We start from the raw sequence: 16,223 nt of genomic DNA on the forward strand, positions 1-16,223 counted from the left end.
CATCCAATGGCCGGGCTGAAGCCGAATCATGGCGCTGATATAATCTTGTCACTGTATATCGCACTGGGATTGGTCATCGACGTTATGCAGCCGTCTGCAGACAGGAGAACCAATAACACCTGCTCTCAACTCAGCCTGGCCGAGCTGGAGGAAGGATGGTCAAGGACCTATCAAAGTGTCAGGAGCCTTTTCCGATTCTAGCTGTAGCAATTGCCGAGAAGGGTCCACCAGCATTGTCGGCAGCGTTTGCGGCCTTCTGTTAGTAGCGTTTCCCACTGCAAGGGCAAGGTACGTGGCAGATCCCGGTACGATTCGAATGGCTGCAGCGCTTCTGGCGGGCCACTGACCTCCTTGGAACAGCCCAACATAAATCTGCAGGGAAGACAGCAAGGTCTAAGGTGCTTCTTGATACACAAGCTAAACGTTCCACGTGGACAGGTTACGCTGAATTCCGAAACGATCGCTGATAGTCGCGTGAGGTTCTCCCAGCTGTCTAAGCGAATAGAAGGTGTGGCGCTACCTTTTTGTCGGTTTTTGTGGCCCAAATCGAGAATGAGGAGCGAGTGTGGCAGACAGAGATGCACATCTGTCCCAAAGCCAGCGTTGATAGTCCTAGTATGGAAGAGTGATGCGAGTTGCATATGGGGCGGCGTGGGAATCGAAGGGGGTGGTTGAGGCTTGGCAAGACCTCGGTTCGTGCTCACGCATCTGGCCTAGTATCAGGAGGTCTGGCCAATGGGACGCGGAAACATCGTGGAATAATCAACGGGCGGCTATGACGTAGAGCCTCGGCAGGCTCGTAGCCACACGAGCTCAAGGGAACTGATCGAGCCCTTTCTCGACTACAGCCTTGTTTGAGCGTTTTCTAATCCTTGCCGTACTGTCCCGTAGAGAGAGTTGCGGCCGTAGTAGAGTATTTGAATTGAAGCCCTGTTGTATATAGTTGGTGTAGGTATAACTGGTCCGGGTCAAGGGAAGAAGGCGGTACGTCTTTAACCGCGCTTCACCAGGGTACCCGAAACATACGGCAGGACCGACCAGCCGAAATGATCAGTGAGGTCGACCCTAGCCCATCCGCCATATGGAACAGCGGCTTCGGTCACAGCACGCCGTATGTCTCGTGTTATATGGCAATTTCCGACGAAGAACGTCCAACCCAAAGCCGAATAAATGAATTGAAAAGCTCGCGCGATGTAACTCCCTTTGCTGGTCGTCCAGGGGTTCACAGTGTGCTCACATATCAGGAGCTTGCCACCTGGCTTGAGCAGCTGATAGACCGTGCCGGCCGTCTCGTGTAGGTCTTGCACACTGCATAGAACCCGGACGCATACGACTGTGTCGAACACGCCACTCCCTGGGGACTTTTTCTCCAGCAGGCCAGCTTTGGCCAGGCCGGGAATCAAGGTTGCTTTCTCAGCACCCGCTGTCACGACAAAGTATCTGTCACCTAGTCCATGACGACGGGCATTGGCTTGGATGTCATCGTGCAAAGGCAGGACTGGCTCGGCCCCGTATATTCTGCGCACTTGAGTGGCGGGCTTGAAGTATTGGATCTGTTCTCCACTCCCTGGACCCAGCTCGAGCACATCGCCTGCAGCGGTGGCAAGAAGAGGAGGTATCAGCGTTTGAGACCCCACGAGCGGCTCATTGGGGTCCTTGGGTGCTATTCTCGGTCAGAATCGTTGCATGTCACCTCACAGGGACGTTCGCCTACGGTTGATCAACCTCCAAAAGCGCGAGAACGCCTCGTCTTTAATCTCCGTGATCTGGCGGTTTCGGCGAAGTATTGTTTCTAAGCAGACAAGAACAAAAGCTGCCCTGAGTCAGTGTGACGGTGTGTTGACCAAGTGTGCGAACTCACACTTGACAGCCAAGTATAATAAGTAGCCGGGGTCTCTTATCCCAGAAATGCGCTGTTCACGTGTCGGTCCCGCCATGTTAACGATTTTGCGAGCCAAGAAGGGCACGTCAAGATGATTATGACAAGACAGCCTCGATACCAATTGGAGCTTTATGCCCTCAGTTCCTGTACCGGCGAAACTTGCCGGCCACTTCTGGGTTGCGGTTATTACTTACGGGCCAAGCCAGCTGATCAAAACCTGGTCGATTAGGTCGTTGTGGAGTGAGCCAACCGCTGGACAGTGCAACCTGATAAGGCGTGATTTCGCTTGGGTACCACGTCTCCTTGGACCAGGACTCCCTTTTCGACACTTCTGCCAGCCAGAGCCAGTATGGTGCTGCCTGTTGATCGTCTGGTTAACGCGAGCGTCCTTGGGATGAACCACGATCAAGGACAACGGCTGACGCGCGGCGACTGATGGCAAGATGAGCAAGGTCGTGTGGACAAATTATTTACTGGTTTTGCGCGAGGAACTTGTGCTCCAACCGCGCCATGCAGGAATGATAGAAGTACGACCAGCATATGTACGTCGTGAGAACCTCGGAACGGGGACTTGACCGAAATCACTGAGGCCCAAGTGTCAAAACCCTAACCCTACGCTGCCAGATCCCTCGGCTGATGGATGCTACGTCTTGGAGGAATAGGTTCAGCAATGCTTCTCCTCACGTCGGGTCTTTCAGCTGTTATACTGTGGTCAGGAGGAGACCTAAAAGTGAGAATCACTCGAAGTGGCTCAAATCGCTTCAAAGACCTAGATCTCTGAAGAAGTCCTCACCATTCCTAAAAGCCGGCTACACAGCGCCACAGCCCAATACCCCGAGGACATAATCACCACCCTCACCCCAACAAGATGCCCGGCAAAATCACCATCTACGTAGACGTGGTAAGCCCCTTCGCCTACATGGGCTACTACATCCTCCGCCACAGCGCCGCCTTCAAAGACATCACCGTCGAACCCGTCCCCATCCTCCTGGGCGGCCTCATGAAGGCCACGGGCAACATCACCCCCATCTCCGTCAAGAACAAGGACAAGTGGATCGAGGTGGAGCGCCACCGCTGGGCCCGCATCTTTGGGATTCCCATGTGCGGGCCCCAACCTCCCGGGTTCCCCGTCAACATGCTCAAGCCCGACCGCGCGCTCGCGTACCTGCACGCGAAGCACCCGACGCACCTGCCGACCGCGCTGGACGCCGTGTTCCACCAGTTCTGGGGCCTGCCGGAGTCGAATGTCAAGGTTGCACAGCCGGACGGCGAGCACGGGTTTCTGGCGGCGTTGGAGAAGGCGCTGCCGAAGGAGGTCTTTGAGGGGGTTCGGGAAGGCTGGAATGGGGATGTTGCGAAGGGGAGGTTGGGAGACAATACCAAGATGGCGGAGGGACAGGGCGTCTTTGGGTTACCGTGGTTTGCGTGTGAGAACGGGAAGGGGGAGAAGGAGGGGTTTTGGGGCGTGGATCATTTGGGTCAGGTTGTGCGATTCATGGGACTGGAAGCGAGAGGTGGGGGCGAGGTGCTCAAGGCACTGTTGTAGGAGCGCATAGGCATTTTAGCGAGAACTGGATCAATGATAGAATCGGACTGCACTTCTGGCAGGATCTGGATTGGAGCTCTAGCTCTATCGTGTACTGATCAGTATGAGATGCTTGCTTGCCTCAAATTTGTAAGGCAACCATCTACCATATCACAGGATGTTCTGCACGGCACAGCGAAGCGTCGAGTCAGCCGCTCAGCCAAGTCTCGTTCATTTGTCCTTGATCGGGAAGTCGCTGCCAGTGGTTGACTTGTACTTGTCACGCACGAAGTTTGCGATTTGTTCATCCTTGGCTTGCTCAATGGCGCTCTCGTTGTCTTGCGGGCCTTGACCGAGAACGTTCTCTTGAACATAGTCGATACCTGAAAGGGACAAAGTCAGCTAGATGAAGACAGATTCCCCGTGGTGAGGATGGTACCTTTGTCGAGCATGTCCTCGTTCTTCTCGCTCTCACGCCCGCCACCGGCAGCGGTGTTGATCTTGTCACCTATGCCGCCGAGGAAGCTGCCGCCGCCTTCTTGCTTCTGCTCGCCGCCGGACTGCTGCTGCGGCTGCTGATTGTTGTTGTTGCTGCCGCCGGTGAAGGACGAAAGGGTCTCGTTGAGTTTGTCCATTGCTGGCCGATGGAGGTCTGAGGACAAGATTGGGATGCTCCGATTTGATTTAATCAGGGTTGCACAAGATAGAGAAGGAAGAAAGATCAAGATCACGATCAAGTTATGGCGGGGCAAATATGTAAGATGAGGACGAGGCAGAGATCAAGCAGGTGGGGTTCTATTGCTGTCAAGTTGTGCAAGAGTGAGCTGAAACTGAGGAAAGTGACACCCAGTGATAGGGCCAAGCAACATAAACCCTGTAATTGGCTCAGACAAAGTGACTCGTAACGAGCAAACGTGTCGTTCGTTTACCAGGTTAACGAAGAATTTGGGTGCAAGAAGCGCGAAGCCAGCTGAAGGAGCTGCACGAGTGACGCAACAGGTGGGTTACGCCTGTCGCGTGCCGAGATCTACACCTGAAAGGCCCCCACACTACTTACGAACGGTACCTGGCTAGTATGACTACAGACATTGCCATGCAGCACGGCGCCGCAGTCTAGATCCTTGTCAATCGCTGAGGTTGCAAATTCAAGGGATGAATGGATTATGTTCGTTTGCTCGTGTGAGCATCTATCGAGCTGGCTCATTGCTGAGCAGCCAAGGAGTGTGCGATAACTACTAGGAGACATCCATCCCTCCATCTCGTCTCTCCACTCCGACCGAGCCAATGAAGCTATTGAAATGTCTCAATATCCGAGCAAGGCTGAAGCACCAGGCTCGCTAGAGATGTAGATCACTTCGTGAGCATCTGTGAAGCCGTTGAACCGCGTGGCTGAGCACTTGGTATAGGCTCCCATGTTCTCGAAGAACAGCCAGTCTCCCACATCAACGATTCCAGGAAGAGTATAACGGTCAGCAATCACATCAATGCCGTCGCATGTCGGGCCCCAAATCGAGTACTCGGTGAGCTTAGTGGTCGCAGACGAGGCTTGCAACACCTGTGGAATAGGATGTTGGTGGTCGAAGATAATGTTGCTGAAGTTGCCGTAAACCCCATCATTGAGGTACAGCATGTATGAGCGCTCGTCGAGCGTCTCACCCATGACTTCGCGGCGTGCAATGACGTTCGCAGCCAGTGTGAAGGCGTTGGAGGCGTAGTAGCGTCCAGGCTCACCGATGATGCGTACATCGCCTGGAAAGTACTCTTCCAGAGCATCAGTAAGCGCGCCAGCGAACAACTCGAATGTCTCGTCAACGAATCCGCCCCCAACATCGAGTAGTTTCATGTCAAATCCGAGCTCGCCAGCCATATCGAAGACTTCGCGCGCATCCTGAACAGACTTGCGGAAGGAGCTAGGATCGCTGGCACCGGAGCCGACGTGGAAGCTCACGCCTACAACGTTGAGATCAAGGTCGTTGGCCAAGCGGAGCAGCTCGCTAGCATCTTCGACACTGGCTCCGTACTTGGCGCTCAGCCGGCACAGGCTTGCTGAGTCATCGGTCAAGATACGGAGCACCAGCTCAGCGTCCGGGTAGCAGGCCTTGATCTTGAGCAATTCGTCACCATTGTCGAAAGTCATCTGTTTGACGCCAACTCTGGCCGCGTGGCGGAGATAGGACTTGGTCTTGCATGGTTGCGCGTAAATGATGCGGCCAGGATCGATGCCAAGACTCAGCACCAAGTCGATCTCAGCCTTGGACGCACAATCGAACCCGGTGCCCATATTCGCAAGCAACCGCAACACCTCCCTGTCAGGGTTACATTTGACAGCTATGCATGTTAGCAACGCCCGGAGTACAGTTCCCAAGCAGACTTACCATAGAATGGTTTGACTCTGGCGAGGTTCAGTTTCCATCGGAGGTGCTGGCGATAGACCTCTCCAAGGTCAGCCACGTAAAAGGCATCCTCCTCGCCGGGTTCACATGTATCAGTGTCAATACGAGCGATTTGCTCCTTCAGAACCTTCTGGACGAGAGCCTTTGAGGCAAGGCCTGTTGCATTGGTTTCATCGTCGCCATGATGAGTATCAATAAAATTGATCTTTTGATCGATAGTAGTAGTAGTTGTAACCGGGTACTCTGTAATGGCAGAAGGTGCCATAACCTTGCTAACGCAGGTAAGAGTAGACGGGACTTGAACAGGCGGGTGTTAGGGAGGTTTTAGGTCTGTCCCGATGCAACGTTGGGGACCTTGCCTCAGCGACTCTTCCCCGGCGAGAGGAAGAATCTCGAGTGTTGTCCTATGCGGCAGCTGAGAGGATTTGGACGTCTGAAGGGGTTCAGGCTGCAACTCAAACGACGAAAGTGGCCTTGATGTGGTCGTGCTCAGCAGGAGGTGGACGAGTGTTGAGAATGTGTCGGTGCTTGCTAGCAGATGCAGTTTGAAAACGTAGAGCAAATGATGTAGTGGCCGTTGTGAATGGTGCCCTTGGATTGTCCAAAGGCGAATTTGATGGTAATGTAGACGATGATAGTTCGATAGACGAACAAGCGGTGAATAGCTGGTAAAAAGAGTTGAGATAAGTGCGACGCGGTATTTATTTGCCCCGGGGTTCAGAATTTTGGGTGTCCCGCCATGAAAAATCGGGGAACAGTGTCATCGAAGCGATCAGATGCCAAGCCTGAATGACGTCTTCTGATTGGCCGCCAACAACCAAAATTTCAGCCTTGCGATTGCCTTGGTTCTAGGCACCGCAGATGGATCGGGTGGCATTTCGTGGCTGTGCATAACATTTGGCAGGGAAGTGCCTGTTGCCGTTGCTGGTGTTTGGAGGTATAAAGCCCAGCCGTTCGCGTGTCAAGGGGAGGCCCGAAAGACGTGGAATTCGATGATCGGAGCATAGGCATCATAGTCACTCGCAAGATGAGGTAGATGGATATCGTGCCGCTCGAGTACTTCGAAGCGTGACTCATTCATGTGCTCAAAGAAGACATCGTCTCCATCGTGCCGACGTTTGAAGCCAACCAATATAAGCGCCTTCCGAGCACACCTTGTCAAGAAGCGGAGAGTCTTCACCAAATGCACGCTGCTGTCTGGATTATAGATGCAATCAGATACGAGGATAAGATCGTATTTGGAACTGAAACTATCATCCAGCTCGGCGCCCCAGTCGAAGACTTCATCCCGAAGGGTGGAGGATGCTGTCGGTTTGGCGATTTTGACATTGGCCCTGAGGATAACCATGGCATCTTCGAGATCGGTGAGCACCACACTGCTCTCCAGCAATTGAGCAAACGCGATCCCGACGGTGCCGCAGCCGGTGCCAAGCTCAAGTACCTGGAGGGGTTTCGACTTGGAAGACTGAACCAAAGTTTGCAGGTAAGAAGCATTGTCGGAAGGCTCCGATGGCAATACCAATTCGAAGTACATGAGAAAGCCCAAACTCGCATCCCACACATGACGAGCAATGGAGTCACCAGTTTCCTCCCAAACCTGTAGTCGGGAGCCGTTCGACAATGGCAGTTTTCGAGCGACTATCGGTTCTGAACGGGTCCTGTCGCTGAGCGCAAAGGTGCTGCTCCAGACATCGAGAATTGAAGGAATTTTCTTGGAATCTAGGCTGCTCTGCGTGGTCAGGGTTGTGACGTGTACACATACGGACCGACCGCTATACTTCCCACTGCATTGGACGTTCGCCTTGAGAGCTCTGGAGAAGGCTTTCCAGGTAACATTCTGCTCGGATATCACTTGATTAGTCTGAGCCTCGACAACGCGAACAATCAAGTCAGCATCTTCGACAAGGTACGAATCTCCTAGGTCTGTGGTCACGGCAATCACGGCAGACACAGTGATTGTCCTCTTCTGAACCGTTAATGCCTGCGGCGGACTCAAAAACCGTATGTAGTGAACCATGCTGAGCCACGGGCAAAGTGAAGGAAAAGGCAAAGTTCGGCGACGTTGGATTTAAGCGCGTGAATGGGGCGTTGTGCCAAGTCTCACCTCCGCCGCACGTGATCCGAGCTGGACTCCACCTTACCAGCCTCGGGGAAGTCGCGGGAATATGACGACTCCGAGTCGGCCGCCGCAACTGAAACGACAGAACATCCGCCAGCCTCACTGTCGCTCTCGCTACTGCCTTCTTTGAACATAAGACCAGTGATACATCTGCGATCGCAGCCTCTTTTACTGATGGCGCCCGCAATCCTGCCAACCGCCAGATAAGCCTATCCTGACACACGTGCGTACCTCATGCCATCACTATGAATCCGGAGCTGCGGCAGACCTTGAACACCCTATCCCACAACTTCGAGCATGCAAATCAAGCAGCGCAAGAGAATATCTACACCTTTACACAACTCTACATTGACCCCTGCTTAGCAGGTTTCAAGGGGTGTCTCCAAGACTGCACGGCGCCATGCTTTCCCAATCGCGAAGACAGTGTCCGCCGACGGCGAGGTAGAGCACGGTCGCGTGGACAAGCCGAATACTTCTTTGACTTCTACGATGACTGGAATGAGGATGAAGATATCAATGTCGGCTCCCAAGCCTGGGGCAACGACGAGCTAGATAGTCTTCTGGCTGGCCGTGGGGAGCAACCGAAACGACAACGCGGCATGAGCTACGGCTCAAAGAATCGACGACGCCCTGGTCCAATGCAACCTTCAGACGCCGAAGAGGACCCCACTCTCATCCCTGGCTCGTCCTACCTTGGCTTCCTCGAGCGCCTACCCTTTAAAATTGGTGCGCGCGTGTTGAAGTACCGGCCCTCTGCCGCCAATCTCCAAGAGCACCCGAGCGTCCACCGCTCAGCAGCAGAGTCCCAACCACTCCTCGAGGATGACGGCTATGGTACCGTGTCCGACCCAAGCAAGAAAGGTCATATGCGACAACGGAGTAGTACTCAGAATTCGCGGGCAACCACCAATTCGCTGTCCTCTCGTGGCGACCTCATCCTTAGTGACGAAGAAGAGGATGCCGTGCCCCTGGACGACGAGTTTGCGGTTATGCTATCGCGACGCATGACCAATTCGGAGGAGAGCAGCGGCAAGACAGGTCTTGCTTCGGGGAAACAAAAAGTGTCTCGACGGTCGACAAATCGAACAGCATCTACGAAATCGGCCAGAAGCTCGAATCACAGTACGCCTAGTAAGCGTTCACGGTCGCAAAGAAGTCGGAACTTTACGAGTCCAAACCCAACATCGCCATCCGTCGAAGTTATGGACCCTTTCCCTTCGATGCAGGAATTGCGACGAGAGGAAGACGATGTGCGAAAGCAAGAAGAGATGGAGATCCAGCAGAAGAGAGAGGCGGCGCAGAGATTGGCGGCGCAGAGCGGACTCGACTCCTCGGTAAAGGAAGCGGCCACGAAGTCTGCTGCGACAGTGAGCTCCGATGCTGTGGAGGAGGACGATGGTCGCGGAGAGACGAGGTCGATGACTGACATTGATGATACGGATATCGAGCGCAATGTTGAGGACCTCGCAGCATCACGAGATACGCTATCTTCACAACCCGACCGAGCATCGAGCCCAGCGAGTTTCCAACGTCCAGGAAACCCCACGCTTGTAGAACCAAGTGAGTCGCCGGATCCGCCTTGACATCAGTAAGTGTACAAGGAGGTCTCCTATTTACACAACCTTATACGGTATCCAATCTGGCGATTGGCATTACACTCGAATCTCAGAGCCGTTAAGCGCCCGGAGAACAGCAACACATTGGATCTCTGTGGTTGGGGTGGTGTTGTACCACGGTACAGCCATTTGTACTGCACAAGCATTCGAAGAGCTACGGCTGGCACACGCCTAACAAATGACAGAGATAGATTCGCAGGGGAGCATTGCGTCAGAGGTATTCATGCCAAGGGGGCGAGTCCCAATGGTGACTGAAACGAGAGAGGAGCGCAGAGGGCGGCTATAATGACATGTGTAATGCGACATGAGTTAGTTGAGTGACGATCTGCCTGCATCTGTATCTGTGTATGCATCTACATCTTGCATACAGTGTCAATCGAACGTACCATTGATGATGAAGTCCCGAGTACGGACCGCATATTCGAGCCATTTGACGGCCTCGCGTGTTCGCCGATATGCATGTAGGCTATACATCAATCGGAGCAGCCGCACAGAAACAGAACTCATACACCTCGCTTAGCTTCTCCTTGCCCAGCGTCACGATCCTCCCGTCTCGCCCTCATCGCGCGTGGCCTTGGGGCCCGCCAGGTAAAATTAGTCTGCGAAGGTCTACCGCCAACGTCTACATCAAGCTCCCCCGTCGTCCGAATCAATGACAATAGCATCAGATCCAGTATCGCCGCTACCGCCCCACGGTATTGGCTCCCGCGGCCGCTGGCGAGCCATGTCATGCTGCCTCTCTTCGAGCCTCTCGTGCTTGACGCGAACGACGTTCCTCATATCTTGGTGGAGTTGAGCATTAGCAGTGGCGTCTGAGACCGACTCGGTTTCGAATACCTCGCTCTTGAGATCTTCCATATTTTCCCGCGTCGCATCCAGTCCCGACGCGGCCGCCGCCGTCTGCTCTAGCGGCGCGGAGGATGCCGAATAACGTGCGCGGGGACTTACCTGAGATGCCAGTTCTGGATCGCCTCGCGGCATGTCGCTGTCCTCGGCCTCCCACTCAATGGCCTGAAGCCTGACTACGAATTCGTCCTGCAACGCCTTCAGCCAGCGTCTCAACTCTTCGCCCTTCATCGCACTCTCCCTCGCTTGCAGCAGCTGCTCTCTCAAAGAGAGAACCAGCCGCCTCTTCCTCGCTACCGCCAATGCCTTTGTGCTGCTCTTTCTCTCCTGATTCCTGTTGTTCAACGCCTCGCTCACCTGCGTCGCCACCTCGACGACTCTCTGGGGTAACTGGATCGTTTTGGCCAGCGCGAGCCCGTAGAATTGGTTTTCTGCCGGGATGGGTCCGTCTGAGATCTTATACGTCATCTTCATTTTCGTTTTCGCAGGGTCGTTCTCATCGACGGAGAAGTTGACTGACAAGTGTAAATTGACGACGCCAGCACGCTCGGCCAGGATGCGAGGGAGATCTCGGAAATGGGTGACGAACCAGACAAAGGCTTTACTCTCGATCAGAGCCTCGGCGATTGCGATTGCGATGGCGAGACCATCGGTCGTGGATGTGCCGCGACCAAGTTCGTCGATGATGACGAGGCTGCGAGGCTCAATGTTGCGTAGGATATGGGCAGTGTCCCGCATCTCGGCGGCAAATGTTGAAACATTGGCTTCCACAGCCGAATCAGTCGACACGCGGGCGAAGAGCTGGTGAAAAATTGGGAAGGACGCGTATGAGGCCGGTGCGTAGCAGCCAGCCTGCAACATCACCGCCATGAGGGCGATGGAGCGGATGTAGGTACTCTTTCCGGACATGTTGCACCCAGTGATGATCTGGAATCGATTCTGCTCTGTGGCATATACGTCGTTCGGGATGAGTTTGTGGGTGGCAGACTGTATCTTCTCACGGATTGGATGTCGTCCAGCCTTGATAGCGAGGGCGCCGGTGACCTCGGGTTTGACATAGTCGTAGACACTTGTGAGGTGAGCAAAAGCTGCTAGCATGTCTAGGAGTGCAATGGCTTCCGAGATCTTGAAAAGAGAGTGGATTCGGGTGCGAATGTTGTCAATGAGCTCTTGGATGGACTTATCAGACATGCTGATGACTTCGCTATGAGCGTCTTTGATCTTCTGATTCATCTTCATCAGGTCGAGGGTCTGGCATTCCATGTACTGCTTGCGGCGAACCACGTTTACAAAAACATCAGGCATTGCCCGATCATCGAACTCAGAAGCAGGAACACGCAGGTAGAATTGTCTCGCTGTGTCAAATTTGACATCCAAGCCGAGGTTGTGCCCTTCGCTGAGCTCCGCTGTCATATCGACGACATCTTGATTGATCTCTTTGTATGTCGTACGAGCAACATCGAGGAAACCATTGACCCCGACCCGAATAGCGTAAACTCGCTGGTTGCGGAGTTCAGTGGCCTGATGAGCATATGCCACATCGTCGTTAATCGCGTACTTGATCAGCTCCTCGACTTATGTATAATTCTCTGGTGCGCAGAGCTCACGGATCTTCTTTAGCTCGATGCTTGCCGCGCCGATTAGAGCTTGCCATACTGACCTGATGGACTCGACAAATGTTTTGAGCATGAGCACATTGTTCGCTGACTGCTCCATGTATTCGAAGTTGACTTGGGTAGGGAGACGTACGAGGGCCGAGAGACATCTATCGGTGTCGACGAAACCAGCGAGCGCTTCTCGGACTGCAAAGAACATCTCTTCCCTGCTTACTAGCTCTCCAATTGCGTCATATCGTTCAACAATCTTGCGAGCATCTGTAGAGGGCTGAAGAATGCTGCTGCGAAGCATCCGAGCACCCATCTTTGTCAATGTCTGGTTCATCAGGCCGAACAAAGAGTCTCTCGACTTCGCATCTTGCAGGTTCTGTATCAATTCCAGTGAGGAGATGGTGGAAAGATCTATCATCATAGAACCCTCGGAAGACTCGAAACGGATGCGCAGGGTCTGAGGGGCGAATGTGACATTCATGGCTAGCTCCGCGTAGTTCATAGCCTGGAAGCTGGTCAATGGGAACCGAGATAGGTAGGGGACATACTGCAGCAAAGCAACACGTTGCGAAGAAGTTTCCTCCAGCTGAGACTTTCAAAGACTCTAGATCATCTGGGAATGCGAGTCGCTGGATGTACTCGTGACCCGAGCCTTCGACCCAGTACTTGCGGTTCATTTCTGTTAGGAGCATGCCATTCTCTTCGACCTTGAGATTCTCTGCGATGATTGCAACAAGATTGGACTCGGTGGCAGCGGACATGTACAAAATATCAGAGGGATTGAAGACATGGATCTTGTGACAGGTCCGAGCATATGTCTGGGTATCAGTGAACTGACAGAGGACAGCCTCAGAGGTAGTGAGATTGACGAAAGAAAGACCGATAGTTGGTGAGAGGCCACGAGATTCGCTGATGGCACAGACGATATCATTCTCGCCATAGCCAGTTGAGGTCGCCGCGGTCCTCGGTCTTGACCTACCGGTTCGTGGGCGTGATGTTGTAGTCCGAGGCCTCATACCAGACTTGTGAGAATTCGACGCTTCTGTACTCGTGGAGGGAGCCGGAGCCTTCTGCGGCATGGTGCACACCGTGAAATGATGCCTTAATGTCCAAGGACGCGCTCAAAGAGGGACCTTATGATTCCAGATGCTTGGGAAATGCCAAGCGGCGCCCGGAAATGATCTCCGTTGGCGCTGCAGATCCCCGCATCACTGCCTGCGTCCCTCCAACGTTTTTTCTGCGGCTTGAGTCAACACCATTGGGACTGCCGCTAGCAACCAAAGGGTCAGCAAGACCCTATCCACCGATATGGCGACTGTCGCTCCACCTCCGAGCAAGCGTCAGAAGCTTGCAGCGATCGAAAAAGCAGAAAGAACTGCCGAAGAGTCACGAATTCCAGAAGACCTGGGCAATGTCCGAGTACAATTCATCGATCAGAGCACTGGCAAGTCCACCGGACCTGCGGTGTCGATACCGGTCAAAGATGCCACAGTCAGGAATCTAGAGACCCTCCTGAACACATTACAAGGCAATGAGACAGGCGAGACATTACCGTATCGATTCTTCTTCAGAAACGACAACGCTGGCGATGCCGAGGGAGATGTGTTAGACATACAGTCAGACTTGTATGCGTCTGTCCTCAAACCGGGGTACAAGTCGACGGAAGACCATATCGTGCTTCAGTACACTCCTCAAGCCGTGTTCCGGGTTCGGGCTGTCTCAAGATGCTCGGCCACGATCTCGGGACATGGTGAGGCCATACTCGCGACTTCTTTTTCGCCTGAGGGTGGCTCTAGGGTAGCGACTGGCAGCGGTGACAACACGGCTCGAATATGGGACTGTGATACGGGAACACCACTCCATACTCTCAAAGGACACACAAGCTGGGTTTTAGTGGTGTCATGGTCTCCAGACGGAAAGCTTTTAGCGACGGGGAGTATGGACAACACTGTAAGGCTGTGGGATCCCAAATCCGGGGAAGCCTTAGGTGGGCCACTAAAAGGTCACGCAAAATGGATCACGAGTCTTGGATGGGAGCCATATCATCATCAAGCGGCAGGAAAGCCCCGGCTAGCATCGGCGTCGAAGGACGGGACAGTCAGGGTCTGGGACGTGCCTCTTCGACGGGTCGAGCAAACATTGTCGGGCCACAAAAGTTCAGTGACTTGCGTTCGGTGGGGCGGAATCAATCGGATTTACACGGCTTCACAGGATAAAACCATCAAGATCTGGAACACGAGATCCTGGAATTGCTTGCATACGCTGACATCGCATGCGCATTGGGTCAACCACCTGGCTTTATCAACAGACTTCACGCTTCGCACGTCTTATCACGACCATACAGGAAAAGTGCCAGATAGCGCTGAAGAACGCGTTGCAAAGGCGAAGAAGAGATACGAAGACGGCGCCAGACAGGAAGGTAAAGTCACGGAGCGACTCATATCTGCGTCGGACGACAATACCATCTTCTTGTGGGACCCATCGGCCATTGACCCGAATTCAAACGCTGCTGTGAAGCCGCTTGCGAGACTGACAGGCCACCAGAAGCAAGTTCTGAATGTCTCATTTTCACCAGATGGGTTGTACATCGCCTCGGCATCATTCGACAATAGTGTCAAGCTGTGGAATGCACGAGATGGCAAGTTCATTGTGACACTTCGAGGACACGTTGGAGCTGTATACATGGTCGCGTGGTCGGCCGACTCGAGGCTGCTGGCAAGTGCGTCGAAGGATACTACAGTCAAAGTGTGGGATGTAAAAACGGGAAAACTCAAAGAAGACCTACCCGGTCATAAGGATGAAGTCTTTGCTCTGGACTGGAGCCAGGATGGCAAATGCGTAGTCAGTGGTGGCAAGGACAAGGCGGTTCGGTTGTGGAAGCATTAGACATGTAGAGACGAGTCTTTACGATGCCATGATACCCCAGGACTTCCAGTAGCAACGTTTCCCCGTACTCTCAACGTCCCCCAGCTTGTGAATGTAATCTATTTTGCGAACTGCAACTTGATCCACAGTGTGTAACCAGACCGGGTGAGCCTCTCGGTGTTCTGGTGGTCGGATACCCACTGTCTATATGACTCACAGGCCCTCAACCCTAGGTGTCCCACCTTCACCCGCCGTCACTTCACCCTCGTGTGTCACACCAATGTCCCCTAGTTGATTCAAGTATCACTCTGCCAGATCTGAAGCCAACAATCGACCACAAATCACTCTGTTCCTGTGAGCAAAGCGCTAGTAGCAGTCCAGCATCTTAGATCAGCGGAAGATCGCCGGGCTCATAACCCGGAGGCCAGTGGATCGAAACCACTAGATGCTATAAGCTAGCTAGCTGATGGACCATCATTTTTGCTTTTCAGTCTGCCGTGCGTCCGTGAGGTGACGGGAGGTGTAGTTAAGGGGTTAATGTTTTTGTGCGCCAAGAAGATGAAGCGGCTGTGTACCTAATGAAGGTGAATTACTCGGGGCAGGACACTTGCCTGGTAAAAACCCATCCGACCATCGCTGCCTGCTTCAGGTTCATTGCTCTCGATGGGATCCAATTTGTCTTTGAGCTTTGACCGGCTTCATCTCTTCATGCGGGGCTTTTGTCATCGGAAGCGTCGACAGAGCGCTCGGAGCCTCGCAACCAGGGCCGTTCTCGCCTCAAGTCGCATACCTGTTGTAAGGCTTGTCGGCCCACCAGCCACTGAAGCGGCCACGAGCACCCGGATTCGCCCTGCACCGCAATTGTCCATAATGAATATGGCAGCTCATCGCATTGTGCTTGCTCTGTAGGTGGGAAAGATAGATGTGATCGACAGCGCTCGCGCTTCCGTTATGCCGAGCCTTTGCCTTGCCGAGCATGCCGTGGCCAGCTTCCGCTCGCTTCGACCTCGGATGTTAAACCGGGATGGCCAAAAACGATCTCCATGCGTCATTCAACCAACCTGGGGGCGCTCCATACGCTGACATGGACATGTTAACCTTGCCGTAGAGAGGCAGACCAACCCACAGGTGACTTGCCGGAGTTATACGCCCTTGTGTTATTAATACGTGGATAAAACTTTTCCATGACACCGGACAAGTGCCCGTGTGATCAGCGGCAACGTCTCTGACTCGAAAAGTGCTCCCGTCATTTTGCTTCAGTATTCAATGCACGGTTCTTGGACCATAGACCTCATTAGACACAGTCGGACATGGCAAGTCGCTAAGGAAACGGCTCTACAATATATGGTCCGACAGCTCAGCAGCCATGT

General features: G+C 53.6%; 8 protein-coding genes and 1 non-coding gene across 9 annotated transcripts; 4 read left to right on the forward strand and 5 right to left on the reverse strand.

Moving 5' to 3' along the window:
- Positions 1–992: 992 nt before the first annotated feature.
- HMPREF1541_06874 (uncharacterized protein) lies at positions 993–1,937 on the reverse strand (the record flags this gene model as incomplete). The annotated part of the gene is made up of 3 exons (XM_008721201.1): positions 993–1,663; positions 1,715–1,813; positions 1,862–1,937. The coding sequence occupies 3 exons, from the start codon at positions 1,935–1,937 to the stop codon at positions 993–995; spliced, it is 846 nt and encodes a 281-aa protein (XP_008719423.1).
- An 813-nt stretch (positions 1,938–2,750) lies between these two features.
- On the forward strand, positions 2,751–3,428 carry HMPREF1541_06875 (uncharacterized protein; the record flags this gene model as incomplete). The annotated part of the gene is made up of 1 exon (XM_008721202.1): positions 2,751–3,428. The coding sequence occupies one exon, from the start codon at positions 2,751–2,753 to the stop codon at positions 3,426–3,428; it is 678 nt and encodes a 225-aa protein (XP_008719424.1).
- A 210-nt stretch (positions 3,429–3,638) lies between these two features.
- Positions 3,639–4,042, reverse strand: HMPREF1541_06876 (uncharacterized protein; the record flags this gene model as incomplete). The annotated part of the gene is made up of 2 exons (XM_008721203.1): positions 3,639–3,790; positions 3,847–4,042. 2 exons carry the CDS (start codon positions 4,040–4,042, stop codon positions 3,639–3,641), a joined length of 348 nt encoding a protein of 115 aa, XP_008719425.1.
- Positions 4,043–4,710: 668 nt separating this feature from the next.
- On the reverse strand, positions 4,711–6,065 carry HMPREF1541_06877 (uncharacterized protein; the record flags this gene model as incomplete). Its single annotated transcript, XM_008721204.1, has 2 exons — positions 4,711–5,735; positions 5,783–6,065. 2 exons carry the CDS (start codon positions 6,063–6,065, stop codon positions 4,711–4,713), a joined length of 1,308 nt encoding a protein of 435 aa, XP_008719426.1.
- A 696-nt stretch (positions 6,066–6,761) lies between these two features.
- Positions 6,762–7,817, reverse strand: HMPREF1541_06878 (uncharacterized protein; the record flags this gene model as incomplete). The annotated part of the gene is made up of 1 exon (XM_008721205.1): positions 6,762–7,817. One exon carries the CDS (start codon positions 7,815–7,817, stop codon positions 6,762–6,764), a length of 1,056 nt encoding a protein of 351 aa, XP_008719427.1.
- Positions 7,818–8,164: 347 nt separating this feature from the next.
- HMPREF1541_06879 (uncharacterized protein) lies at positions 8,165–9,502 on the forward strand (the record flags this gene model as incomplete). The annotated part of the gene is made up of 1 exon (XM_008721206.1): positions 8,165–9,502. One exon carries the CDS (start codon positions 8,165–8,167, stop codon positions 9,500–9,502), a length of 1,338 nt encoding a protein of 445 aa, XP_008719428.1.
- A 660-nt stretch (positions 9,503–10,162) lies between these two features.
- Positions 10,163–13,067, reverse strand: HMPREF1541_06880 (uncharacterized protein; the record flags this gene model as incomplete). Its single annotated transcript, XM_008721207.1, has 3 exons — positions 10,163–11,955; positions 11,989–12,493; positions 12,537–13,067. 3 exons carry the CDS (start codon positions 13,065–13,067, stop codon positions 10,163–10,165), a joined length of 2,829 nt encoding a protein of 942 aa, XP_008719429.1.
- A 229-nt stretch (positions 13,068–13,296) lies between these two features.
- HMPREF1541_06881 (uncharacterized protein) lies at positions 13,297–14,874 on the forward strand (the record flags this gene model as incomplete). The annotated part of the gene is made up of 1 exon (XM_008721208.1): positions 13,297–14,874. One exon carries the CDS (start codon positions 13,297–13,299, stop codon positions 14,872–14,874), a length of 1,578 nt encoding a protein of 525 aa, XP_008719430.1.
- Positions 14,875–15,232: 358 nt separating this feature from the next.
- On the forward strand, positions 15,233–15,304 carry HMPREF1541_06882. Its single transcript has one exon. It is a non-coding gene; the product is annotated as a tRNA-Met (tRNA).
- The last annotated feature ends 919 nt before the right edge of the window (positions 15,305–16,223 follow it).

This window comes from Cyphellophora europaea, assembly GCF_000365145.1.
Source record: "Cyphellophora europaea CBS 101466 unplaced genomic scaffold supercont1.6, whole genome shotgun sequence".
Lineage (NCBI taxonomy): Eukaryota > Fungi > Ascomycota > Eurotiomycetes > Chaetothyriales > Cyphellophoraceae > Cyphellophora > Cyphellophora europaea.